Here is a 26,876-nt window from a genome sequence, read left to right as displayed (position 1 = left end):
ACAGATCAGGGACCCATGATGTAATTCTGTTACCGTAATTCCTTTACCTAGCGTAGTTTACTAACACAAATATATTTGTTCAAACTCAAGGTGTCAGGTCATAGCTGACACCCCACTCTTGGAATCTTAATTCGGAACAAATATTTAACAGAGCTTTTTGGAGAAAGTGGTCACAAAAAAAAAGAATTTACTGTAATTCTGTTACCAAACTTTGTATCTGTAAAGTTCTTCCAGTAAATGTGTTTTTGTGAAATTTTCTGTGTAAATTGTTTAAAATAGTCCTTGTTCATAGAGTTGTATGGTTCGTTAAACTTTGATATCAATGGTTATTGTTTGGCAAACATTTTTAAGTGAAAAATCTGATTCAAAGAGTAATTCCACTACTGTGGAATTGCCCCATTACATGGGACATTGTGATCTGTAACATCCACTATATATCCATCCCACCCAAGACATTGCAGACAAGATAGTTACATTTCTCATCCTTTTTAAGATTCAGATTCCTTTTTGCAACATTAGTTAGAAGGACACGTCCGTTTTTAAATATCATATGGATTTAAAAAAGATCAAATGTGCTGATTAATCTTTTCATTTAAGTGGTTTGAACCATAAGAAATGTTTACTTGCAATAGCTAAGAGGCAAAACATAGCTAATGGTCACAAGACAAATAGTCCAGTGAAATAACAAGAACAATGTTCAGAACCATTTTATTTGTTGCTAATGAATGTCAGGTTAACAATTACAAATCACCTAGTTGGATCTCACTGGTTGATAATAATTCCTTACATGTGTAAAGCACATTTCATTACAATTATAAGTTCCTTAAAATAAATGTTGTATGCATGTCCAGCACAAACGTGCACTTGGCTGAACATGGATCAACCCTGGATATGATATAAAGGATTTATGGTGCCTTGCGAAAGTATTCGATCCCCTGGAACTTTGCGACCTTTTGCCACATTTCAGGCTTCAAACATAAAGATATAAAACTGTATTTTTTTGTGAAGAATCAACAACAAGTGGGACACAATCATGAAGTGGAAGGACATTTATTGGATATTTCAAACTTTTTTAACAAATCAAAAACTGAAAAATTGGGCGTGCAAAATTATTCAGCCCCTTTACTTTCAGTGCAGCAAACTCTCTCCAGAAGTTCAGTGAGGATCTCTGAATGATCCAATGTTGACCTAAATGACTAATGATGATAAATACAATCCACCTGTGTGTAATCAAGTCTCCGTATAAATGCACCTGCACTGTGATAGTCTCAGAGGTTCGTTAAAAGCGCAGAGAGCATCATGAAGAACAAGGAACACACCAGGCAGGTCCGAGATACTGTTGTGAAGAAGTTTAAAGCCGGATTTGGATACAAAAAGATTTCCCAAGCTTTAAACATCCCAAGGAGCACTGTGCAAGCGATAATATTGAAATGGAAGGAGACCAGACCACTGCAAATCTACCAAGACCTGGCCGTCCCTCTAAACTTTCAGCTCATACAAGGAGAAGACTGATCAGAGATGCAGCCAAGAGGCCCATGATCACTCTGGATGAACTGCAGAGATCTACAGCTGAGGTGGGAGACTCTGTCCATAGGACAACAATCAGTCATATATTGCACAAATCTGGCCTTTATGGAAGAGTGGCAAGAAGAAAGCCATTTCTTAAAGATATCCATAAAAAGTGTCGTTTAAAGTTTGCCACAAGCCACCTGGGAGACACACCAAACATGTGGAAGAAGGTGCTCTGGTCAGATGAAACAAAAATTGAACTTTTTGGCAACAATGCAAAACGTTATGTTTGGCATAAAAGCAACACAGCTCATCACCCTGAACACACCATCCCCACTGTCAAACATGGTGGTGGCAGCATCATGGTTTGGGCCTGCTTTTCTTCAGCAGTTACAGGGAAGATGGTTAAAATTGATGGGAAGATGGATGGAGCCAAATACAGGACCATTCTGGAAGAAAACCTGATGGAGTCTGCAAAAGACCTGAGACTGGGGCGGAGATTTGTCTTCCAACAAGACAATGATTCAAAACATAAAGCAATATCTACAATGGAATGGTTAAAAAATAAACATATCCAGGTGTTAGAATGGCCAAGTCAAAGTCCAGACCTGAATCCAATCGAGAATCTGTGGAAAGAACTGAAAACTGCTGTTCACAAATGCTCTCCATCCAACCTCACTGAGCTCGAGCTGTTTTGCAAGGAGGAATGGGAAAAAATGTCAGTCTCTCGATGTGCAAAACTGATAGAGACATACCCCAAGCGACTTACAGCTGTAATCGCAGCAAAAGGTGGCGCTACAAAATATTAACTTAAGGGGGCTGAATAATTTTGCATGCCCAATTTTTCAGTTTTTGATTTGTTAAAAAAGTTTGAAATATCCAATAAATGTCGTTCCACTTCATGATTGTGTCCCACTTGTTGTTGATTCTTCACAAAAAAATACAGTTTTATATCTTTATGTTTGAATCCTGAAATGTGGCAAAAGGTCGCAAAGTTCAAGGGGGCCGAATACTTTCGCAAGGCACTGTAAGTGCAGTAATGAGTGATGACTGACCACCAAGATAGCATTAAGCGATATCCTTCCAAAGGCTGAAATGTTTTCCTTATTTCACTGGCCTGAGTGAAATGTCAGACCTACGGTAGAGTGTGTCATATTGATCAATCACGTGTGAATCCCAAAGTGATGCCATTGAGACCTAGGAGAGATGCAAATAAAATGCTAGTTGGCTAAGGAAAGGGTGTGTACATACATCATTATGTCATTATTGCTACGTTGGTGGTTTAATTTTTCTCGCTGATGGTTATTCATGGTTTACAAAAGCAAAACCTTTGTATCAACGAAGTAACACAAATAAATCCTGCAGAGTGGTCCAAACAGGGCTTAGGTGGAAATCCCTGAGATATCTGGAAAACCTAGGAATTTTGGGAAAGTTACCAGCATTTTGCAACCCTAGGTGGAACATGAAGGTTTTCATTGGTTAACAGTTGTGCTCCATCCAGGGTGTGCAAATTGCTCATATACCAATTTCACCCGTGCTCTTTCTCAATTATTATTTTCTAGATTCTTTGCGTCTGCTCTCTTCACCTCTTTTATGTAGTGCTTATGTAGTTATTGAGATAGAGCACAGTTCTCAGTGCACTTCATTCTGGGCAACTGTCCCTGATGCCAGCAGCTGATTGATGACATCATCATTATAGGACAGGCTGTCTCTGAGAACTTGCACAGTGTGTTGACCAATCACGGGAGGGGGCATCGGCTCCCTGCTCTCAAAGGTGCTGAATCGGACCGCTGGCCCTGTGGAAAAAGAGTAGATACAAATTGGTTACACTAAAAACAAACTACAACTTCCGACTTTTGGTGCAGCTTATAAATGCTTCATAAAGCCTTCATAAACACTACATGTGTTACACATAATCTATGACCGTATGTAATGCTTTATAAAGGGTTCATAAATGTGGCATAACTGTGTGACATAACCACCCATGTCAAATGTGACATAACCCACTATGTCAAAATATGACATCAACCTGTGCTTTAAAAAAGGTGGCATTAGCACCTCTTAATAAAGGCCTTATAAATCATATTATTGGGGATTCACAAAGCATTTATAACCATGCCATGCATCTTGGTAGAGCATTGCAATGCCAGGATAGTGGGTTTGATTCCCGGGACTATCCATGCATAATAATTTATTCACACATGACTGTAAGTCACTTTGGATAAAAGCGCCTGATAAATTATATATATATATTATATTACTCTAAAACATTTATAGGATGGCCCAACCTCTTTCCCTCTTGGGTGCATTGTCAATATTGGACCTGACCTTAACCTTCTCCGAAATGCTCTACAGCCTTTTAAAATGTTTTTTTTTTTTATCCCCGAAATTTGATTCTCTCGGTTCGGTTTTTCCAAATTTTGGATTTCCCCCATTCTTTCAGGTTTTCCCATTTTGTTCACACACAAAAAAAATAAATAGAAAACAACCAAATGTAATTTTCTGTCTTCACAACAATGCATCACCACATCAGGGGTAGACTTTTGAGGTTTGGGAAAAATCTATGAAATGTTGATATTTTTGTGTGGTTTCCCTTTAATTGAGTGAGCATGAATGTTGTTTGGTTAGCAGGTTTTCTGTAGAGCAGTAATTGCATATGATGATGATTTATTCCATATACAGTGATTCGCATTGTGGCCGCTATGGAATGGGTGGAGTAAAAAGCCAGCAACACTTCGTATTATTCAGAGCCCCATGAAATGACACTATATTTACAATCTACAGACCCTACTGAGTATTCTCTACAATACTTTTACTGCGGCACCCAGAATAGTACTCGCTCTATGCTAACATCTATTCCATATACAGTGATTTGCAATGGTGGCATTTATTTGACATTGGAATATCTTAAAACCAACATTTAATGCAAATGTCACTTAAATATGAACAAATATGAATCATTGTTAATGTTTAGATAAATTGTTTCATATATATCATGAATAAATACAGGTTATTGACACGTTTTTACTATTACGTGGGGGACTTTTATTTAGATAATTTGAGAAATCTAACTTTTTTAGTGTTGCTGACTTGACGCTGATCATATGGCGAGTTCGCAAAATCAAATGCACACTTGTGGTGCCACTGGAAAATGAACAACAATTGACTTACCCTTTGTTTATTTAAATACTGCCGAACACAAAAATAAATACAACATGGAACAATTTCAAAGATTTAACTGAGTTACTGTTAATATAAAGAAATTAGTCAACAGAATTTTTTTTATTAGGCCCTAATCTATGGATTTCACATGACTGGACAGTGGTGCACCCATGGGTGGGCCTGGGAGGGCATAGACCCATCCACTCGGCAGCCAGGCTCACCCACTCGGGAGACAGGCCCAGCCAATTCGTTTTCCCCACAAAACACCTCAGATGATCCTGTAGGTGAAGAAGCCGGATGTGAAGTTCCTGGGCTGACGTGGTTACACAAGGGATTATATTGGCAAAGGTGAAATTCATACGAATGGGGATGAAAACACATTTGTGCACAACATTAGAGAGAAATAAGCTTTTTGTGCATATGGTACATTTCTGTGATTTTTACATTTCCACTCATGTAACATGGGACCAATAATTTACATGTTGCATTTATATTTTTGTTCAATGTAGTTTGTAGTAGTAGCCTAAATGTAGCTAGCTAGCAGGCTCAGCTATGTAAAAATCCCTCTAAATACAGCCACGTCTCATGATCACATCATGAGATTTGTAAATTAAAGAGGAATATAATAATACGAATCAAATGGAGTTTCTACATCTCCCCATTTAGAGTTCCTGGCACAGCACAGACATGCCTTATCCAGATGGTGTGACATAAGCATTTCTTAACAGACATGCTACCTTTCTTTGTTGTTACTTTTAAGGTTGGAACCAACATGCAGTACCACCAGCAGGCAGAGGACCATTTGTCTGCCTGCTCAGGGTAGAGCTAAACTATTCACAGCCCTTTACAATGTTCAATGTAATTGCATTGCTGGACTTTGTGAAAGTTAATGTATTTGAATTGTTTTAAAAATGTACAAATATAAGGAAATGTATGGTTTAAACATGTCTTTATTTGTTTTAGCTGTTAGTGATAATTCCCTAAGTGTTAATACATTTGTGTTTACATCATTAAGCCTTTATGTGCAGAATGGCTGTCACAGCTGGCTGAAGGACTGGACCAAGGTGCAGCGTGGTAGGCGTACATTTGAACTTTATTTAAAAATGACGCCGACAAAACGAAGAACAAAAATACAACCGTGAAGCTTTGGGCTATGTGCCCTGAACAACTACAAAGTTAACTTCCCACAAAACAGGTGGGGGAAAAAGGTACCTACGTATGGTTCTCAATCAGAGACAACGATAGACAGCTGTCCCTGATTGAGAACCATACCAGGCCAAGACATAGAAATACAAAACATAGAAAAAAGGACATAGAATGCCCACCCTAGTCACACCCTGGCCTAACCAAAATAGAGAATAAAAAGCCTCTCTATGGCCAGGGTGTGACAATCGCCAAATGTGTCGGACTTTATAGTAAGTAGAGCGTCATATGACATAAGGCATTTATGTATGTGTTACGAATGACCATAGGTGGCTGACTTTAAAGTAAGTACAGGGTCATATGATACAAGCCATTTATGTACTCAATGTGTCATAAATGACCAAAGGGGTCTGAATAATGTCCAATCAATTGAATATACCACAGGTGGACTCCAATCAAGTTGAAGAAACACCTCAAGGATGATCAATGTCAAGTCTCATAGCAAAGGGTCTGAATACTTACGTAAATAAGGCATTTAAAAAGATTTTTATACATTTGCAAAATTTTCAAAAAAACTGTTTTCACTTTGTCATTATAGGGTATTGTGTGTAGAATGATGAGGAAAAACTTTAATTTAATACATTTGTGTATCAGAGGACGCATAACTTTCAACCTTCGTCTCTCCCGAGCCCGTACGGGAGTTGTAGCGATGAGACAAGATAGTCGCTACTAAAACAATTGGATACCACGATATTGGGGAGAAAAAGGAGTAAAATTCAACAACAAAAAAATATAATAATACTAATTGTGTCTGAGTATAAGAGAACTGATTTGGCAGGCGAAAACCTGAGAAAAATCCATTCAGGAAGTAGGATTTTGTTTTGTTTTGTAGTTTTCTATTCAATGCCATTACAGTGTCCATTGACTTAGGACTCAAATTGCAGTTGCTATGCCTTCCACTAGATGTCAACAGTCTTTAGAAATAGTTTCAGGCTTGTATTCTAAAAAATGAGGGAGTAAGAGCAGTCTGAATGAGTGGACTCTGCAGTGTCACAGAGCTTTTTCATGCGCGCGACCGAGAGAATGCTATTCTTGTTTACCTTTTATATTGACGATGTTATTGTCCGGTTGAAATATTATCAATTATTTAGGCTAAAAACAACCTGAGAATTGAATATAAACATCATTTGACATGTTTCTATGAACTTTACAGATACAATTTTGATTTTTATCTGCCTGTTTTGACTACCTTTGAGCCTGTGGATTACTGAAGAAAACGCGCAGACAAAACTGAGGTTTTTGGATATAAAGAGAGACTTTATCGAACAAAACAAACATTTATTGAGTAAATGAATGTCTTCTGAGTGCAACCATATGAAGATCATCAAAGGTAAGTGATTAATTTTATCTCTATTTCTGACTTGTGTAACTCTTCTACTTGGCTGGTTACTTTTTGTAATGATTTCTCTGCTGGGCGATGTTCTCAAATAATCGTAAGGTATGTCTTTCGCCGTAAAGCAAATCTGACACCGTGGTTGGATTCACAAGAAGTTCATCTTTAAACCTATGTAAAATACTTGTATGTTTTCTGAATTTTATAATGAGTATTTCTGTATTTGAATTTGGAGCTCTGCAATTTCACTGGATGTTGGCCAGGTGGGACGCTAGAGGTCCTCCCCAGTCCGTAATGATTACAAGCCGTGGCGACCCGTCATTTTCTTGGTGTGCTTGCCTGTGTCACATATCAGTTAGCAAACGATGTAAAACTAATATATCATTGAGTTAATAAAGTCGCATACAAACATGGTCTCTTTTTTATTTTCTAGAGTAAGGCAACTACAAAATGCAGGTGTTTCAAACTAGCTCATTGCTTTCTGTGGTGGTGGGGCAAGCCAGCAAAAAATATGGAGTTTTCACCTGTGATTGTCTCAGTGTTCTGTCATTTATGGGGACTTACGTCACTGCTAAGCGTAAGAGGAGACATTGAAAATTCTAGCACTTCGGCTGCTGCCATAGAAGTGCCCATCCAAGAAGGCTCAAGGTCATTGGCCACAGACAAAATGACATCAAATCACGTTATATGCATAGTACCTTTGATTGGACTGATACTTTCACAATTTTAGCTAGCAGTCATCATCATGAATCAAGTCGACAATCTACTAGCAAATCCTTTTTAATCGTTGTCATAAGAAGATAAATACAGTGCCCTTCGAAAGTATTCGGCCCCCTTGAACTTTGCGACCTTTTGCCACATTTCAGGCTTCAAACATAAAGATATAAAACTGTATTTTTTTGTGAAGAATCAACAACAAGTGGGACACAATCACGAAGTGGAAGGACATTTATTGGATATTTCAAACTTTTTTAACAAATCAAAAACTGAAAAATTGGGCGTGCAAAATTATTCAGCCCCTTTACTTTCAGTGCAGCAAACTCTCTCCAGAAGTTCAGTGAGGATCTCTGATTGATCCAATGTTGACCTAAATGACTAATGATGATAAATACAATCCACCTGTGTGTAATCAAGTCTCCGTATAAATGCACCTGCACTGTGATAGTCTCAGAGGTCCGTTAAAAGCGCAGAGAGTATCTTGAAGAACAAGGAACGCACCAGGCAGGTCCGAGATACTGTTGTGAAGAAGTTTAAAGCCGGATTTGGATACAAAAAGATTTCCCAAGCTTTAAACATCCCAAGGAGCACTGTGCAAGCGATAATATTGAAATGGAAGGAGTATCAGATCACTGCAAATCTACCAAGACCTGGCCGTCCCTCTAAACTTTCAGCTCATACAAGGAGAAGACTGATCAGAGATGCAGCCAAGAGGCCCATGATCACTCTGGATGAACTGCAGAGATCTACAGCTGAGGTGGGAGACTCTGTCCATAGGACAACAATCAGTCGTATATTGCACAAATCTGGCCTTTATGGAAGAGTGGCAAGAAGAAAGCCATTTCTTAAAGATATCCATAAAAAGTGTCATTTAAAGTTTGCCACAAGCCACCTGGGAGACACACCAAACATGTGGAAGAAGGTGCTCTGGTCAGATGAAACAAAAATGGAACTTTTTGGCAACAGTGCAAAATCTACGGTTCAAAAATAAACATATCCAGGTGTTAGAATGGCCAAGTCAAAGTCCAGACCTGAATCCAATCGAGAATCTGTGGAAATAACTGAAAACTGCTGTTCACAAATGCTCTCCATCCAACCTCACTGAGCTCGAGCTGTTTTGCAAGGAGGAATGGGAAAACATTTCAGTCTCTCGATGTGCAAAACTGATAGAGACATACCCCAAGCGACTTACAGCTGTAATCGCAGCAAAAGTATTAACTTAAGGGGGCAGTTTTTGATTTGTTAAAAAAGTTTGAAATATCCAATAAATGTCGTTCCACTTCATGATTGTGTCCCACTTGTTGTTAATTCTTCACAAAAAAATACAGTTTTATATCTTTATGTTTGAAGCCTGAAATGTGGCAAAAGGTCGCAAAGTTCAAGGGGGCCGAATACTTTCGCAAGGCACTGTAATTAAGAGAAATGATCTATAAAACGTATCGGTGCTCATTGGACATAAGAATTACACAACAAGTTGGAAATCGCAAATTCAATGAGTGGTTTGAAAGGAATCAGTGCCAGTGGCTATGTGGTCCCAAATCTGGGCTTAAGGGGCTCTTTTCCAAAATTAAAATGATACATTCAACATTGGCCATGCTGTCAATGAAGCAATATTTGTGCCGCGCTCAAAACAAATGTTAAGTCGTAGGACCGCTGCTCCACCTTCCTGTTCAAGTGAGCCGAGCACAACAATGTGAGTCTAAAAATGTATTGTATGCTGCTTCATAAATTATGTAATATGCCAGGGAGATATGTATACTGTAGCTAAGAAAGTAATACTATGTGTATGTTGTGCAGTAAGATGTTAGTAGCCCATGTGCCTCACCCTAATAATGTGGTCCATTTACCCCTCTTAATTTCATTTACTGTTCTGACTGTTCTACTGTAGCCTATAACCTGTTTTAGAGAAATGTAATCACCGAATATTGTAAGAGCTTTCATTGTCTGCTTATATGCCCCCCTTATTTACCCTATGGTTTTAACTTGGCGTGCAGGGAGAGCACTATCGCTGTACATTTCAAAAGTGCTAAACAAATAGTCCATCCTAGCTCGCTCATTGTCTTAATCGAAATTACGGATTGTCTCTTATCTGCTTGTCGTCCCCTTATGCCATAGTTTGTACATATCAACTGTCATTAGAAACCACATTTGTTTAAGCAAGTCAGCCATATCAGCTGTTTTTTTAAAGGCAGCAAATGAATTGTTGAATTAACTGTTTCGCTGCCAGACAAGGCTCTGCTGATAGCCAGGTGTAGCAGTGGTAAGATGTTGGGACTGCTGTTGGGACAGATTTATGTAGGCCCTAACAGTTAGTGGGCATATAGTGCAATTCATGTATTGTTTAGTGTTGTGTTGTGTAGTGGCTTTGCTGGCATGCATTACACAAAACATTTTTTTGCCCCACCAATATTTACATGCTAAAATCGCCACTGATTACAAGCATACCCATAACCTCATGTAGCCACCACTATGCTTAAAAATATGGAGAGTGGTACTCAGTAATGTATTTGCCCCAAACATAACACTTTGTTTTCAGGTCAAAAAGTAAATTGCTTTGACACATTTTTGCAGTATTACTTTAGTGCATTGCTGCAAACCGGATGCATGTTTTGGAATATTTGAATTCTGTACAGGCTTCCTTCTTTCCACTCAATTAGGTTATTATGGAGTAACTACAAGGATGTTGATCCATCCTCAGTTTTTCACATCACAGCCATTAAACTGCAACTGTTTTAAAGTCACCATTGGCTTCATGATAAAATCCAAGAGCAGTTTCCTTCCTCTCCAGCAACTGAGTTAGGAAGGACACCTGTGTCTTTGTAGTGACTGGGTGTATTGGTACACCATTCAAAGTGTAATAATAACTTCACCATGCTCAAAGGGATATTCAATGTCTGTTTATTTACTGATAGGGGCCCTTCTTTGTGAGGCCCCTGATAGGGGCCCTCCCTTTCTGTTTGTGTGGTTGGACACAGGTGTGCTGGAGCCAGAGCGGATCCTCACTAGCTGCAACCCGTTCCATAATCAAGACCTCTACAAATACTCAGTCCTGCCACTTCCACTCTGCTGGATCGTAATCTCTGTTCAGTCATGCTTCTAGCTATTTGTTGTTATTTAAGATCCTGTCTCCTGCTGTGCCTATTTCTTAGCCTGACGCTGTTTCTCCTCTCACTGCAATTTTGCCGCTCTGACTCTGGTTCCTGTCTCCTGTTCCACATCATACTACCCAGTTCTGGATTCAACTCATCATCAATCCCTTGGATTCCCCTCTAGACCTGTTTACCCTGTCCCAACCCAGCTCACTCCAACCTCCGCCTCCACATCTGGTTTCCTACAACTCATCCAAGCTTCCCTGGTTCTGCACTTCATCCCTCCCTGTGTTACAATAAATATCTTGGTTCATTCATCCCCACTTCCTAGTCTGAGTCTGCTATTGGGCTCCCCTGTGCTGCTCCGCTTAACAGTACGATCCGGCTGAGATATGAACCCAGCAGACTCGAATACTCTCCACCAAATTCTCAATGGTCAAGGCGCACTGCTCAATCAACATGACAATCCCTAAAAACCCTTCTGGAGACTATCAATGAGTTTTCACTGAACCTGTCTGTTCTACAGAGTCAAACCTAAGCTCACAACCTGTTCCTACTCCCGAGTGCTAAGATGGAAATCTCGGAGCTTGCAGAGCTTTTCTAGTACAATGTTCACTAGTATATGAGCAACAGCCCAGCTCTTAAGCTAGTGAAAGAGCCAATTTGCCTCTGTGGTGCAGCGCTTTCCTTGGCCACTGCTGTGTGGGAAAGACTGTCACCCATTGACTTCTCCTATAGCAGATTCACGGAGGAGATGAGGAAGGTCTTCGACCACCCAATCTGCAGAAAGGATGCTGCTAAACGACTCCTGTCCCTCCGTCAAGGCGCCCAGAGTGTTGCTGAAATGGCATGTGAGTTCCGCACCCTCGCCGCAGAGAGTGGCTGAAATGAAGAGGCTCTTCAGGGAGCTATCCGGAACTCACTCACTGAGCCTCAAGGTGAGTAGCGTCCATGGAAGGTTACTGATCTTGCTGAACCTCTTTCTCTCACTATCCGCATTGACAACTGCCTCCGGGCGCGTCAGAGGGTAGGTAGGGTTGCAAGTTCCTTAACATCTGCTTCAGTGCCTTTCCCTTCTCCTCCGACTGCATCCTTACCCCAGGCATGTTCTAAGCCTGAACCAATGCAGCTCGGCCGGACCAGTCTATCTCCAGAGGAGAGGCAGCGGCGTGTCTATACTGTGGCCAGGTTGGCCACCTGGTCTCCACTTGTTCCCTGCGTCCAGTAAAAGTTGGGCCTGGACACCAGTCCACTTAACGCCCCTCTCGATGCCAAGCTTCTCTTCCGTGTCTGTGAGAAAACAGTTCTAGTCATCCTACGTCGCTCTGGTAATCACCAGGAAAAGATCAGTTTCCACATAATTAACAGTCCCAACTCTCCCCTGCTTCTGGGTCATCCATGGTTAAAACTTCATCTCAGCTGGCTCGGTCTGTGCCCGGAATAAAACATCCACCAAACCTACGTCCGGTCTGCTTCGCCCTCTTCCCATACCCAGTTGCCCCTGGTCACACATAACTCTGGACTTCATTATTGGCCTTCCTCCATCTAACGGTAACTCAGTCATCCTCACTATTATTGACTGATTTTCCAAAGCGGCTCACTTCATTCCCCTCCAAGCTTCCTTCCTCCAGGGAGACTACGGACCTACTGGTATCCCATGTGTTGTGGCTGCATGGCATCCCAGACCGAGCGGGCCAATCAGTGGTTGGAGACTGCCCTATGCTGTGACTTCGGCTAACCCTTCCTCCTGGAGTGCCCAGTTACCCTGGGTGGAATATTCCCACAATACCCTCATCAACGCCTCGTCAGATGTCACCCTTTGAGTGTTCCCTGGGTTTCCAACCCAACTTGTTCCCTGCCCAAGAGGTCGAGTTGCCCTCAGTCCAGGACCACATGCGCCGTTGTCATCGCACCTGGAGAAGGGCCCGGGCTGCTTTTCGTGCCTCCACCAGGACCCAATCTCAAGCTAACCGTCGACGTGCTTCAGCTCCAGTCCAAAGGGTATAGCTCTCGTCTAAGGACTTGCCCTTGAAAGTGGCTTCCAGAAAACTAGCGCCCCAATTCATTGGTCCATTTGAGATTGATCATGTCATTAAGCCCTCTGCTGTGCATCTAAAACTCCCAAACTCTCTCTAAATCCACCCCATCTTCCATGTGTCTTTAATTAAACCAGTCTGCTCCAGTCACCTGTCTCCCCCTGCAGCTGCTCCTCCACCCCCTCAGCTCATCGATGACCATCCTGCCTATACTGTCCAGCGGCTTTTGGATGTACTCCGTCGGGGTCACGGTTGCAAGTATTTTGGTGGACTGGGGGGGATACGGGCCTGAGGAGCGCTGCTGGGTGCCCTGTCACATTCTGGACCCATCCCTCCTACAGGATTTCCATTCATCACACCCTGACAAGCCAGGTAGTGCGCCCGTAGGGGGGTGTACTTGCACATCTGCTCCTGCCACACCCCCTAATGGACATCCGGTGTCTCCTTAACCTGCAGCCACTCCGCCAGTACACTCTCTCTCCAACCACACACAAACAGAAAGGGAGTGGAGATGGGTGTGCTGGAGCCAGAGCGGATCCTCACCAGCTGCAATCCGTTCCATAATCAAGACCTCTACAAATACTCAGTCCTGCCACTTTCACTCTGCCGGATCGTAATCGCTGTTCATTCAGTCATGCTTCTAGCTATTTGTTATATAAGATCCTGTATCCTGCTGTGCCTATTTCTTTGCATGACGTTGTTTCTCCTCCTCACTGCAGTTTTGCCGCTCTGACTCTGGTTCCTGTCTCCTGTTCCACATCTCACCACCCTGCTACCCTGTTCTGGATTAAACTCATCATCAATCCCTTGGATTCCCCTCTAGACCTGTTTACCCTGTCCCAACTCAGCTCAATACAACCTCAGCCTCCACATCTGGTTTCCTACAACTCATCCAAGCTTCCCTGGATCTGCACTTCATCTCTCCCTGTGTTACAATAAAAATCTTGGTTCATTCATCCCCGTTTCCTGGTCTGAGTCTGCTCTTGGGTTCCCCTGTGCTGCTCCGCTTAACATAAACTGATGAGTATCCTGTACAATCCCCCTCTTGGTCAAAATCTATGCCATGTATACAAAAGCTTTTCATTGACTATCAAACAGTGAATTTCAAATAAAAGTCCCTTACTGTTTGACGAATGATATCCAACCCCAGAAGTTAAACAATTGTGGGTAATGCAACACAAGGACACCGACATTGCGGTAAAGCAACCCGAAAGCAGAGTTTTGGTATGAAGTAAAGTCTGTCATCTGGTATTTACACCACATATCAATCGCTGCGCTTTTCAATAGCTTTGGAGACTCGCGGGGGATGTCAGACAAAAACAAGCCATTTGAGGATAAAGGGCCACATCTCCACATCCTCAGAGGGATCCGATCAAGGTCTGAACATTCTATAACCATTTCCTGACGCTTTCTATGATTGCATTTCTGTAGAGGACATACGTTTTCGACAGACTGGAAATAGGGATTTTTCAATTGGTGGGCGCTGCCATAGAATTCCAGTTTGTAATTTTTTTCTCTGCCACTGCGAGTAAATAAATCCGTTGATTTAATGACTGTTTGCTGGAACCATGACATACTGCGTTATGAGAGACAGTTTAGATGTAGAGAATATTTAAAAAATAAGAGCCATACAATGCTTTTCCAAATAAACCACAAGGGCTGGACTGAAACCAATGCCCCATATGACACCCAAATCTCTGTACCAACTTTTCAGACGGAAGGTTAACTACAAAACTGAGAGAACGCACCAAAGGACTGAGGCTGTTTTCAATGAAAGATGAGGCCAGGCCGTAAAATGTGAGATCAGAGTGAAAAGCAAAGATGGGAGGGAAAGAAAGAAGGGGAGAACAGGACCCTGAACATGGCTGTGTGCGTGTGTAAGGACACGTGCGGTTTCCGTCTGCCTTTCGATGCCTCAGCAGTTATGAACGATGCCCTCACCACATCCTCTATTTCCTCCCCCTCTGCTTCGATACGATGGGCGGCTGCAAGGCCACATCTGCTTTCCCACACTGTTCCGTTATCGGAGGAAGATGCTCCTCGTAGTCTCACCACAAAAAGCTCTCTGTTCTGTTCGGGTCTTTCCATCTTTCCTTTTCTAGTCTTCCGCTGGGTCTTAAAACAGACTGATTCTATCTCCCTCTATCTAGAGTCTATCCCAACCTCTCTGCTTTCATTTCTATTGGAGATCAATTCATCAGGTGAAAAACTCAAGGCCTCATCGTAAAGCAAAGGGATTTATCCCTCTATTGAAATATGCATGTACCCACCCACCCACCCACCCACCCACATTCTGTGCCCAGCAGTTCCATAGTCGGTGCCAACTCATTACTGGCCATGGCTCAGCTCCAGAGTATTGTAAATGGGATGGATCGGTCCGATGCAGACAGTCCCATTCAGGAAGTACCCTTTTGAGGGACACGGATGGAGAGAGACAGGGAGACTAAGCCAGTGAGACAGAGGACATCGGGGCTTCCTGACCCCCTTGAGGAAATAGCATGCAGCCGAGCCTGAGGTTTCAGTGCTCATTGGCCCATGAGTCAGCCAACAGCCACAGGCCCACAGGAGATTTGTGGAAAAGTCCAGAGAATTTGATAAATACCTAAATAAGCGGTGAGTCAACACATACTGGAGCTCTCTGTATGGCCCATTCCTGACGTTACCCTGTGAAACGACAGACGATTGAGATAAAGAATTTAAAAAGACTGTCTGCCCAGTGGGTTGGCACAAAAGGGCCAAGAATGGGACAAAAGAGCGGTGCTCATGTGCAGACCTATGCCCTTGAGCTTCTTGGTCCCTGCTGGTTGCGCGGGGTGGGGGCACATCCGGGACAAAGATGAAGTGAGAGGGGTTCAAACTCTGAAACAGTCCGTCAGAATCTGGTCTAGTGATAGTGCTGCCAGCTCCGGACCACACATAACCCCTGACGACAGGGGTTTGAGACACGTCTCAGCCACTCTTCTGTTTTTGCCCCTCGCTGCCATGTATCAAACACTTTTCTTTCGCATCTGTTTGATCAAGGAAAATAAAATATGTGGGAGGGAGAATCAGAATGTAGATCTTCTTTAAAGCAATAACTAAAGCAAACAGATGAAGTAGGGCTATGAGAAGAGAATACTTTCCGATGTATCGTGACAAAGTATTGCTCATTATATTAAAAAGAACAGGACACTGTTTCCCTCTCTCCTCTCTCTTGCAATTGTTACTCTCTTTGGCTCTTATTCCAGTTTCAAAGAAAATGATGGAGAGAGGAGAGATGGGGGGGGGGGGGGGGACGACACACACACTCATTCACAGCATGAAGCTCCACAGCAGAGCTGTCGGTTGAAGTACATCTTCATCCTCTGCACTTTGAACCCACGCAACAAGTCAACCCTTTTCAGTCTCTTTAATCAGCCTCCCTGGCTTCCCTTGAACGGTGGAATACATGTTTCATGGGCATTTCTCTTCTGAGAAATGGATACAGAGTGGTCTGGATGAAAAAGTCACATTTTTGATCTCACAGAAAACTTTTTCTCCTCCCTGACTATTGCCATACAATTTTTAAAACACACTGTATACATGCATGTACTTTATGTAGCCATGTGCGCACGCACGCACGCACGCCATGACTTTGTTGCATCACGATTCCACCATCCACCATAATAGAGTTTAAGAAAACAAAAATGTGTATTTTACAATGAATGCTTCATTGAGGGATCTACATCCAGCAGACAGTGACCTAAATGCTATGTAAGATAAAATAGCCTGAGGAGGAAATGCTGCTTAAAGAACCTTGATGTCAGAGTTAAGAGGCCTGGTGGTTCCCTCAGCACCCAAGCAGCTCTTTGAGAGCGAATGCTTCGGTGGGTTTGCAGTGGGGAGGAGATAGAGATGTTTCAGCCTGGGCAACTCACGCTGGGACCCTCCCATTAACGTCAATAGCTGCCCTAGTGTACCGAGTGGCAGACTGTTTGTAGATAACAAGAACCTTGTACTGTCATTCCTGTACCCCTGGGGCCAGTGAGGTGCCCATTTCATCTGAAAACATGCTTGAGTTTGACACATTGGAGTTTTGATCTATATTGTTGAATCAGTTGAACCCATACCGCAACCCTGCTCTTCCTGTCTGTGCTAAATTCTTGCCTCCGGGAATGAAAAGGAGATGCCATTTCTATTCAGGAGTAAAAACATGGTAGAAAACAACAAAAAACCGGGGGGTTGTGTACAGAGCTGGTGTAATAAGCGAGTAAGGGAGTTTTCCATTGTGACATATTATAATTAAGCAATAAGCCCCGAGGGGGTGTGGTATATTCTTATGCACAACGCAACGCTGATTGCCTAGATATAGCACTTAGCCTGTTGGTATGTATGTGGACACCCCTTCAAATTAGTGGATTCAGCTATTTCAGCCACACCCGTTGCTGACAGGTGTATAAAAGCGAGTACCCAGCTGTGCAATCTCCATAGACAAACATTGGCGGTAGAATGGCCGGTACTGAAGAGCTCATTGACTTTCAACGTGGCAATGTCATAGGGTGCCACCTTCCTAACAAGTCAGTTTGTCCATTTTTTTCCCTGCTAGAGCTGCCCCGGTCAACTGTAAGCGCTTTTACTGTGAAGTGGAAACAACAACGGCTCAGCCACAAAGTGGTAGGCCAAAAAAACTCACAGAATGGACATACAAGTGCTGAAGCGCATAGCGTCTATCCTCGGTTGTAACAATTACTACCGAGTTCCAAACTGCCTCTGGAAGCGACGTCAGCACTAAAACTGCTCGTCAGGATCTTCATGAAATGGGTTTCTACGGCCGAGCAGCCGTGCATGCAAGCCTAAGATCATCATCTGAAATGGAGTGGTGTAAAGCTCGCCGCCATTGGTATTTGGAGCAGTGGAAACAGGTTCTGAATCACGCTTCAACATCTGGCAGTCCGACAGACAAATCTGGGTTTGGCCAGGAGAACGCTAACTGCCCCAATGCATAGTGCCAACTGTTTTTCATGGTTCGGGCTAGGCCCGTTAGTTCCAGTGAAGGGAAATGTTAACGCTACAGCATACAATGACATTCTCAACAATTCTGTGCTTCCAACTTTCTGGCACAAGTTTGGGGAAGGCCCTTTCCTGTTCAAGCATGACGATACCCCGTGCACAAAGCGAGGTCCATACAGAAATGGTTTGTCCTGATTGGTGCGGAAGAACTTGACACGACTGCACCGAGCCCTAACCTCAACCCCATTGAACTCCTTTGGGATTAATTGGAACCCCGACTGCAGGCCAGGCCTAATCGCCTAACATCAGTGCCTGACCTCAATAATGCTCTTGTTACTGAATGGAAGCAATGTTCCAAAGTCTAGTGGAAAGCCTTCCCAGAAGAGTGGAGGCTGTTATAGCAGCAAAGGAGGGACCAACTCCATATTAATGCCCATGATTTTGGAATGAGATGTTCGACATGCAGGTGTCCACATACTTTTTGGCAATGTAGTGTACACTGGTCATATACCACAAACCCCTGAGGTGCCTTATTGCTATTATAAAATGGTTAACATAATTAGAGCAGTAAAAATAAATGATTTGTCATACCCATGGCATATGGTCTGACATACCACGGCTGACAGCCAATCAGCATTCAGGGTTCAAACAAAACAGTTATAAAATAATATAAAATACACCGGTAATATACCCATTCGGAAAGTATTCAGACCCCTTGAATTTTTCCACTTGTTGTTGCTTCACAGCCTTATCCGAAAAGGGCTGAAATAAAAAACGGTCCTCATCAATCTACACACAATACCCCATAATGAAAAAGTGAAAACCGTTTTTTTTTTTACATTTTGGAAATGTATATAAAAAAAATTCAATACCTGATTTACCAAAGTATTCAGACCATTTTGTATGAGACTCAGGTGCCTCCTTGGACATGCTTTGGAAAGGCACACACCTGTTTATATAAGGTCCCACAGTTGACAGTGCATGTCAGATCAAAAACCAAGCCAAGACAGGATTGTGTCGAGGCAAAGATCTGGGAAAGGGACCCAAAAAATCTCTGCCGCATTGAAAGTCCCTAATAACACAATCGGCTCTATCGTTCTTAAATGGAAGAAGTTTGGAACCACCCAAGACTCTTCTTAGAGCTGGCCGCCCAGACAAACTGAGCAATCAGGGGAGGTGACCAAGAACCCCCTCCTTGGACAGGGAGGTGACCAAGAACCCGATGGTCACTCTGACAGAGCTCCTGAGTTCGTCAGTGGAAATGGGAGTTTCAGAACTTTTCAGAAGGACAACCATCTCTGCAGCACTCCACCAATCAGGCCTTTATGGTCGAGTGGCCAGACGGAAGCCACTCCTCAGTAAAAGGCACATGACAGGCTGCTTGGAACTTGCCAAAAGGCCCCTAAAGGACTTTCAGACCATGACAAACAAGATTCTCTGGTCTGATGAAACCAAGATTCAAACACTTTGGCCTGAATGCTAAGCGTTACATCTGGAGGAAACCTGGCACCATCCCTACGGTGAAGGATGGTGGTGGCAACATCATGCTGTCGGGATGTTTTTGAGCGGCAGAGACTGAGAGAATAGTCAGGATCGAGGGAAAGATGAACGGAACTAAGTACAGAGAGATCATTGATGAAAACCTGCTCCAGAGAGCTCAGGATCACACACTGGGGCGAACGTTCACCTTCCATCAGGACAACAATCCTAAACACACAGCCAAGACAACACAGGAGTGGCTTCGGGACAAGTTTATGAATATCCTTGAGTGGCCCAGCCAGAGCCCGGATTTAAACCCAGTCTAACATCTCTGGAGAGACCTGAAAATAGCTGTGCAGCAACGCTCCCCATCCAACCTGTCAGAGATTGAGAGGATCTGCAGAGAAGAATGGGAGAATCTCCCCAAATATCATAGCCAAGAAGACTCGAGGCTGTAACCACTGCAAACGGTGCTTCAACAATGTACTGAGTAAAGGGTCTGAATACTTATGTAAATGTGATACTTTAGTTTTATATTTGTAATAAATGTGCATAAAGAAATTCTAAAAACTGTTTTTGCTTTCTCATTATAGTGTATTGTGTGTAGATTGATGAGGGACAATAAATGTTTAGAATAAAAATACATGTTTAGAATGAGGCTGTAACGTACCAAATGTTGAAAAAGTCAAGGGGTCTAAATACTTTCCGAATGCACTGTATATCATCATCTCCATCAATCTCCTTCAGTTGCATGGATGATCTGATTAATGAGGACACTCATTTTAATTAAGCCTTTCTAATTTTGCTTAGATGAGGTTTAAGCGTGGTTCATTAAATGCGTGAGTTATCAAATCTATTCACAACCTGTGATAACTCGTATTCTTCAATGTCACCATAAATGCTTTGAAAAGCTTTATTAACATAACTGTCAGATGTTGAGGGTGCTTCTTGGATGAGGTAAGCCTGCATTTAAAATAAGATAAAATAACTTTGGCATCTGCACTAGGAGACATTGACTTGGAGATACAATTCCATGGGAAACATTGCATTAGAGACTTATATAATATTCATATATACTGAACAAAAATATAACCACAACATGTAAAGTTGACCATGTTTCATGAGCTGAAATCAAAGATCCCTCCCTACACTCTAAAATGTGTAGTTTTGTCACACAACACATTGCCACGTCTCAAGTTTTGAGGGAACGTGCAATTGGCATGGTGACTGCAATAATTCCCACCAGAGCTGTTGCCAGATCATTTAATGTTAATTTCTCTACCATAAGCCACCTCCAACATCATTTTGGCGAATTTGGTAGTACGTCCAACAGGATTCACAACCCGCAGACCAGGTGGAACCATAACAGCCCAGGACCTCCACATCCGGCTTCTTCACCTGCGGGATCGTTTGAGACCAGAAACCCAGACAGCTGATAAAACTGAAGAGTATTTCTGTCTGTAATAAAGCCCTTTTGTGGCGGAAAAACAAATTGTGATTGGCTGGGCCTGGCTCCCAAGTCGGTGGTCCTATGCCCTCCCAGGCCCAGGACCCTCTGTCCAGTCATGTGACATCCATAGATTAGGCCATAAAGAATTTATTTCAATTGACTGATTTACTTATATGAACTGTAACTCAGTAAAATCGTTGAAATGGTTGCAAGTTGCATTTATATTTTGTTCAGTATATTATATGCATAACCACAAAATTCTCTAGGCTATATCCTATTCCTCCCATTTCCAAAGGTCTATCTCCATTTTATCGAGGTGAACCTACCTACACATGTATTTGTTTGATATGAGATGGAAAACACATTTCCCCAAAGGGACACAATAAACATTGTAAGACTAGAAATGTTATATCCACAACCGTTTCGCAGAGAAAAGTATTTGGGCTCTCAATCTTTACCATAAAACTGCCTGGCCTGGTCATGGTTGCAGTAAATGGAATATGTCTGACAATATTTATGAGGCCTATGTTATTTCCCAAAAAATACATGGGACATTCCATCTGATACAAGTTACATTAGATATAGACTAATACTTAGAAAACATGATTAATTCTGAATCATCTGCTGGATTTGAATAACAAGTAACACATTTTTATTGTGATAAAGGAACAGGGGGGTTCTAAGCTATGAGGTAGTCACCTGAAATGCATTTCAATTAACAGGTGGGCCTTGTTAATAGTTCATTTGTGAGATGTCTTTCCTTCTTAATGCCTTTGAGCCAATCAGTTGTGTTGTGACAAGGTTGGGGTGGTATACAGAAGATAGCCCTATTTGGTAAAAGACCAAGTCCATATTATGGCAATAACAGCTCAAATAAGCAAAGAGAAACAACAGTCCATCACTTGAAGGTCAGTCAATATGGAACATTTCAAGAACTTTGAACGTTTCTTCAAGTGCAGTCGCAAAAACCATCAACCGCTATGATGATACTGCCTTTCCCATCACAGGAAAGGAAGACCCAGAGTTACTTCTGCTGCAGAGGATAAGTTAATTTGAGTTACCAGCCTCAGAAATTGAAGCCCAAATAAATGCTTCACAGAGTTCAAGTAACAGACACATCTCAACATCAACTGTTCAGAGGAGACTGTGTGAATCAGAACTTCATGCTGCAAAGAAACCACTCGTAAAGGACATTAATAAGAAGAGGATACTTGTTTGGGTCAGGAAACACGAGCAATGGACATTAGACCAGTGGAAATCTATCTTTTGGTGTGATGAGTCCAAATTTGAGATTTTTGGTTCCAACCGCCATGTCTTTGTGATATGCAGAGTAGCTGAACGGAGGACCTCTGCATGTGTGTTTCCCACTGTGAATCATGGAGGAGGCGGTATGATGGTGCTTTGCTGGTGACACTGTCAGTGATTTATTTAGAATTCAAGGCACACTTAACCAGCATAGGTACCACAGCATTCTGCAGTGATACGCTATCCCATCTGGATTGTGCTTAGTGTGACTATCATTTGTTTTTCAACAGGACAATGACCCAACACATCTCCAGGCTGTGTAAGGGCTATTTGACCAAGGAGAGTGATGGACTGCTGCATCAGATGACCTGGCCTCCACAATCACCCAACCTCAACCCAAATGAGATGGTCTGGAATGAGTTGGACCGCAGTGTGAAGGAAAAGCAGCTAACAAGTGCTCAGCAAATGTGGGAACTTCTTCAAGACTGTTGGAAAAGCATTCCTGGTGAATCTGGTTGAGAGAATGCCAAGAGTGTGCAACGCTTCCATCAAGGCTGTAACGGTGCTCCTCCTCTTCTGAAGAGGAGTAGGAAGGATCGGACCAATATGCAGCTTGGTAAGTGTTCGTCATTTTATTAAACTGAACTGAACACTACAATACAAAGTAAAACAAAAAGAACAACCGAAACAGTTCTGTCTGGTAACTAATACATACCAGAAAACAACGACCTACAAGTCATAGTGGGACAACAGGCTGCCTAACTATGGTTCTCAATCAGAGACAACGATAAACAGCTGCGTCTGATTGGGAACCATACCAGGCCAAACACATAAATACAAAAACATAGAACACATAGAATGCCCACCCCAACTCACGCCCAGACCAAACTAAAATAGAGACATAAAAAAAGGAACTAAGGTCAGGACGTGACAGTACCCCTCTCCGACAGCGCCGGAAAGAAGGGCGACTCTGGCAGCGCCGGAGAGAAGGGAGACTCTGGCAGCTCCGGACAGGAGGGAGACTCTGGCAGCTCCGGACAGGAGGGAGACTCTGGCAGCTCCGGACAGGAGGGAGACTCTGGCAGCTCCGGACAGGAGGGAGACTCTGGCAGCTCCGGACAGGAGGGAGACTCTGGTAGCTCCAGACAGGAGGGAGAACCTGGAGGGAGGAGACAGCCTGGTGCGTGGAGCTCAAGACAACCCTGAGAAAAGTTCACAGTCCCTTGGGAAGATTGCCTTGAGGAAGACTACAAGAGGAAGAGGGCCAAGTACGAGGGACTAGTCATAGCCTGCTGGAAGGCTGCAGGAGTTTTTCTGGGCAATCCCTCTACAGAGTCTAAAGCACACTGTATCAATGGAGCGAAGAGGAGGAGAGACATCAGCAACACCATCAAGGCAGACGAAAAAGCCTCAAGATGGATCTAGATCAAAAGAGGAGATGCATGGAGAGCAGAGTAATGTCACCTGGATACAAGTCAGGGTTTGATCCACATTGTCTGGGTCGCCTGGACGAGGGTGTCTGATCTTGTAAGACCCAAAACACCCTATGACCCCAGGTTACATCACTGATGATGTGTCCAAGAGCCTCAAGAAATGTATTCATTAAAACATTTTCTAAATCAATGACAAAAAAAACAATAAAATCTATTTCAATCCCACTTTTTAATGCAACAAAATTTAATTACATGACTGAATCGTTTGTTAATATTCGAGAATAGAAATTTGGTTGCAGAATACTGTATAAGGGACATCCCGTCAGTCCAGGATCAGCTGTGTCCATTTTAGCTGTGAACTTCAAAGGCATGCCGCTGGTCCAGCTAATAAGGATCCCCATGGGGAATGCCACACAATAAACAGTTCTGCACAATCTCTAATGAGGCAGCTTCTCACAATCAAAGGCACAAAAACCTATTCGAAGCCTATTCTCCATCACTGATATGGGCAAGACAGACAAAGACCATCATTGAAGAATGGTGGAATGTGGAATTCATCAGGACTCATCAGAGTGGTTTCTTGAACTGACTTACTTCCCATCAGAGGTTAATCATCCCCTTTTGTTTGACTGTTCTGGACATCCATTTTAAGGGACTTACTCTCAGACCCAAAAGCCCCACCCCCTTCCAACTCAGCTAATTGCCAATTCTGCTGTCATTCCATTAATTGCTCTTCATTGAGTTCTTTAGCCATGCATATTTTCATCGCCATTCACCCATGACAGGTGAGGCCATATAGGCACAATTATTGTGCCCTATTCTGACTTTTTCACTCATGAAACGGCAAAAAAAAGACAATTACTGTGGCGAATTTGCAAGTGCACAGACAGAAAAGCAGGCCGTCTTCCGCAAGTTAAATGGGTTTGAACTTCCGATGCACTAGGACCCTTCCCTGCTCAACTCCCCCAAAATAACCCCTTCTTTGGTCGATGTTTGGTTTTATGCAAATCACAGGGGGAAGATTAGAGAGAATAGAAGTACTCAGAGATGTAATGTATATGTTGGAAAGATGCTTGGTCAGGGGCCCGTGACATGGTACTAGGTGTCTGTTGTGGTTTTCCTGTCTTTGTGGATCATTCTTCACAATTATCCTTGATTTGGCTTGGATTGGCACATCAATGTTCAGGATACACAATGGTAAACACCACATTGAAAACATCAAAGCCCACCACTGATTGTCGGGGGGGGAGGATATATCACCCATTTAGAATTAATTGAGAAATCAGCTTCTAAACATACCTGTTCCAGCAGTGAGCTCAGAATAGAACACCACATTTCAAGTTCATAAAAAAATACAAGATTTGTGCAAAAAATGTGCACTACAGATCAGACTTCCTTGGTGCAGTACATACTGTAGCAGACCTGGGATAACTCGTTTTAAATATGTAGTTACTTTGGAGGTGACTACAACTGCTTGATGACAGATCCCTCAAAATAACTACTTTTTAAAACAATTTAATACAGATCAGAAGGGTCTACTTTTTAAAAGCTATTTGAATACAGATCTCAGAAAGCAACTACATTGTAAACTATATGAAGATCTGAGAAACAACAACTTTTTTTTTTACAACTATTTAAATACATATCTCAGGAAGTGACTACTTTTCAGAAACTATTGGATTGGCTGCCATCAACTAATGGCAAAAGTCTGCATTTCAAACTTCATGTTGCAGATAGAAATATAATGAATAGAGCACACAATTTCCTATACTATTCCAATCCATCTGACAGTAGATCATACTTGATCTACACAAAACATTTCTATCTGAACATACTGTACATTTCCCTACACTCGCAATAACATCTGCTAACCATGTGTATGTGACCAATAAAATTTGATTTGACATTTCCATTTTCCTGAACAGGCCCCATGTGTAGATCATCAAGTTACAGCTACTACCACCAGGTCATCAGAATGCTGAACAGCTAACCCTAGGATATTTAGTTACATTACACACCTACTAGCCATATGTTGTTACTGTTATCATTCTCAGTAACACTTAACATGAAGCAATTTCTAAAGTCCTATGTAACAATCATTTTGCTATTGTAGTAATCAGTTACTAAAGATGTATAAGAACTTGATGTCAAGTGACACTGAATTACCTTATGTCTCACTGATTATGAAAATGTACAGGTAACTGACAAAATAATGGAATCACTTGGGAGTAAATGAGGGATACAAAGTACATTGAAAGCAGGTGATTCCTGAGTTAACTAATCAATTAACATCCCATCATGCTTAGGCTCATATATAAAAATGCTGGGCAGGCCAATATTTTGACTACCACAGCTATGTCCACATAGAATGTGAATGCCCCCATCCACAGGGCTGGAGTGGTCACTGAATGGTTTGGTGAGCATGAACACGATGTAAACCATATGCCATAGCCGTCTCAGTCGCCAGATTTCAGCCCAATTGAGCACTTAACGCCTGAGACATCGCTTTCCACCACCATCAACAAAACACCAAATTACGGAATTTCGAGCGGAATAATGGTGTCGCATCCTTTCAGTAGAGTTCCAGACACTTGTAAAAATCTATGCCATTGTCACGCCCTGATCTGTTTCACCTGTCCTTGCGCTTGTCTCTACCCCCCTCCAGGTGTCGCCCATCTTCCCCATTATCCCCTGTGTATTTACACCTGTGTTTTCTGTCTGTCTGTTGCCAGTTTGTCTTGTTTTTTCAAGCCTACCAGCATTTTGTCTCAGCTCCTAGGTTTCCCTAGGAAACAATCTATTGTCACAAGTATCCCTGTAGGGCTCAGGCTCTTACCTGGTACTGCAATCTTTCCAGCTGTTGGGTGGTTCATCTCCAGTATAAGGCCATTGTTTGCAACCTGAACAAAAATATACAAAAGATGAAGATTAAGAACCATTCACTCTTCTTTATCAACTTATTTCATTTACACTTGGCCATAAGGGCTAAAGAACACTGTCATAAAACAGACATACTCTATACAGTATATACAAAAGTATGTGGAAACCGCTTGGAATTAGTGGATTCGGCTATTTCAGTCACAATCGTTGCTGACAGGAGTATAATATCGAGCACGCAGCCATGCAATCTCCATAGACAAACATTCACAGTGGAATGTCCTTACTGAAGAGCTCAGTGACTTTCAACGTGGCACCATCATGCCACCTTTCCAACAAGTCAGTTCATCAAATGTCTGCCCTGTTAGAGCTGCC

At 42.4% G+C, this 26,876-nt stretch overlaps 1 protein-coding gene across 2 annotated transcripts in view; it reads right to left on the bottom strand.

The window, feature by feature from the left end:
* Window positions 1-2,453: 2,453 nt before the first annotated feature.
* sugct (succinyl-CoA:glutarate-CoA transferase) overlaps window positions 2,454-26,876 on the bottom strand; it is a 171,773-nt gene continuing 147,350 nt past the window's right edge. Inside the window, exons 13-15 of one of the 2 annotated variants that reach the window (XM_020468324.2) lie at window positions 26,461-26,524; window positions 3,096-3,305; window positions 2,454-2,706 (exon numbers count right to left, since the gene is read on the bottom strand). In XM_020468324.2, coding sequence (XP_020323913.1) covers window positions 3,142-3,305; window positions 26,461-26,524 — 228 coding nt within the window. In that variant the 3' untranslated portion in view covers window positions 2,454-2,706; window positions 3,096-3,141. Of the gene's footprint in view, window positions 3,306-26,460; window positions 26,525-26,876 lie in introns of both variants that reach the window. The other variant, XM_020468321.2, reaches the window with a different exon arrangement.

Source organism: Oncorhynchus kisutch, linkage group LG11, assembly GCF_002021735.2.
Source record: "Oncorhynchus kisutch isolate 150728-3 linkage group LG11, Okis_V2, whole genome shotgun sequence".
Lineage (NCBI taxonomy): Eukaryota > Metazoa > Chordata > Actinopteri > Salmoniformes > Salmonidae > Oncorhynchus > Oncorhynchus kisutch.
This window is presented reverse-complemented; position numbering and strand designations above follow the sequence as displayed.